The sequence below is a fragment of the Capsicum annuum genome, chromosome 4 (assembly GCF_002878395.1).
Source record: "Capsicum annuum cultivar UCD-10X-F1 chromosome 4, UCD10Xv1.1, whole genome shotgun sequence".
Classification (NCBI taxonomy): Eukaryota; Viridiplantae; Streptophyta; class Magnoliopsida; order Solanales; family Solanaceae; genus Capsicum; species Capsicum annuum.
In genome coordinates, this window is record NC_061114.1 from 223,672,725 (window position 1) to 223,674,973 (window position 2,249).

The 2,249-nt window shown below is 29.8% G+C and overlaps 1 protein-coding gene across 2 annotated transcripts in view; it reads right to left on the reverse strand.

Moving 5' to 3' along the window:
- The window catches only part of LOC107867145 (probable protein phosphatase 2C 12), a 10,327-nt gene extending 9,168 nt beyond the window's left edge, over positions 1-1,159 (reverse strand). Inside the window, exons 1-2 of one of the 2 annotated variants that reach the window (XM_016713265.2) lie at positions 920-1,159; positions 255-573 (exon numbers count right to left, since the gene is read on the reverse strand). In XM_016713265.2, coding sequence (XP_016568751.1) covers positions 255-452 — 198 coding nt within the window. In that variant the 5' untranslated portion in view covers positions 453-573; positions 920-1,159. Of the gene's footprint in view, positions 1-254; positions 574-846; positions 900-919 lie in introns of those variants that run through there. The other variant, XM_047411183.1, reaches the window with a different exon arrangement.
- Positions 1,160-2,249: the final 1,090 nt, after the last annotated feature.

Here is a 2,249-nt window from a genome sequence, read left to right on the forward strand (position 1 = left end):
TACAATCCAACAATAACAAACATCAACACATACACATATACAACATGGAATTACAACAACATTAACATATCAAATGAAATATTTTCTTCAAGAATCACAAAGGATCCAACGCGGTGTGACAACATTCTGGAGAGTTCAAGCAACATACAATCCAACAATAACAAACACCAATACATACACATATACAACATGGAATTACAACAACATTAACCTATCAAATGTAACATTTTCTTCAAGAATCACAAGAATCTTACTCCAAAAACAGAATAGGTGGCAACCCCATCACCCAAAACACGCTGACATTCGGTCTTGACAAGCGTAAAATCCTCTCCTTTCTTGCTCTGACTAGCTTGACCATGAAAAAGCTCAGGCCTTTCAATCTTCTCATTAGCCAATTCACGTTTCAACAACACAGATAATGGTACCGTTTGATGCTCACCCTTTGACAACATAATTTTGTTCCCTTTCCAAATCAAATTAAAAAGATTATATCTTTTTCCCTTTAACAAAAATGTAACCACTAATCCTTCATTGGCTGTCAACTCAATCGGTCAACGCAACTCCAACCATAACCTATACATATTAAACACCCACATTAACATTAACATTAATATTAATATTAATTAATACATATTAAAACACACAAAAATCTAGCCCAATTTCCCATCAAATAACCGATCACACACACCAAAACTAAACCATTTTAAATACAATCAAAGATCTTCTAATTCACAACCAATAAAAACCAACAAATCGGAAAAAAAAAAAACATTTTCCAAACATTTGCAAAATCCAAATTTGCAATGGGGTAAAAAAAATGTCAAAATAATGAAAAAAAAAAAATACATAGGATGATAGACAAACACGGATCCCGATGTTTCAACGCAGCAAAAATTCCATTGTAAAGTTATAAATTTACCTTGGACGCACATATAAAAAGTTGTCAATGTTCCTTATTTTTTGTTCTCTTTTTTTCCTCTACACTTTTAATTTTATTTTGTATGGGGGAATTTGGTTTGTGTGGAATAAAAAAAGAAGGAATAATAAGGAAGAAAAAAAGGGTGTTATGTTAATTTTGTTAGTTGTATAGATTTGTTTGTTGAAGAAGAGAGGAGGTGTGTGTCCGGTTTGTTTTTGTTGCAATATTTGGATGTAATAACATGTGTGCTCACAATGTCCGATAAAACCCACCGTTTCTAATTTTTTAGTTTTCAATTTGGTGTCCATTATTCGCATTGGAGTTCAACTAATTTAAATTCGCACTGTATAGGGCCCATTTGGGGGAGAAACGCTACCTAACAAGAATTTTTTCATACCCATAGCTCAAATTCGAGACCTCTTTAGTGGAAGTGCTCCCTATCAAAGATTTTTCTATACTCAGGATTCTAATCCAAAATCTCTCATTAAAGGAGGAGCAACTTCATCCGTTTGTACTATATCTTTGATGGTTATCATCCCTAATATTACTACTCTCATAGTCTCATTTTATGTGTTATCATTTTTTTTTATTTGTCTCAAAAAAATATCATCTTTTTTTTATTTGCTAACTATTTAAATATACAATTATATTTTTTTACTTTTATTGTACTTATAAATTTTCACTTAATTAAAAATAGTAATAATAGTATATTTTTTTGATAAAAGATAATTTAATCAAAATCAGCAAAGTTTTTTCTTATTTCTTAAATTTTGTGCCTGTCAAATTATGAAACATAAAATGACACTTAGGAAGTTTTTTACCCCTACAATTAATATAATTATAGTTTTAATATTCATTATTATGCCTAATGAATATCATCAATACAAATAAAGGATAAAAATAACAATTTTGTTATTTAGTTCATAATATTTTAATCACGGTATAAAATAGAATATGTTGGAATGAGACGAAGGGAATATAAATTATTAAAATAAAATAAAGCTGGTATATATGAGCTGTTAATTGACTTATCTTGCGCTTTTTCTGCTACATTGCGCATCTTGGCGCGTTTTCTTCTTGGGGGAGTAAAAATAGAAAACCAATTTCGTTACAACAGACCTTTTGGTAAGTAAAAGAGAAAATACTAATTTTGTTACAACAAACTTTTTGGCAAGTAAAAGAGAAAATACTTATTTTAGGTATTTTTTTGGTCATTTCAAAACTCAAATTCACAATTTTAAAGTTGAGGCGAGGGATATTTATCATGGTAGCAATTCGCTCTTGTCTGTTCGGAATTATAAGTCAGTTTAGCATTAAAAAACTATTTTAA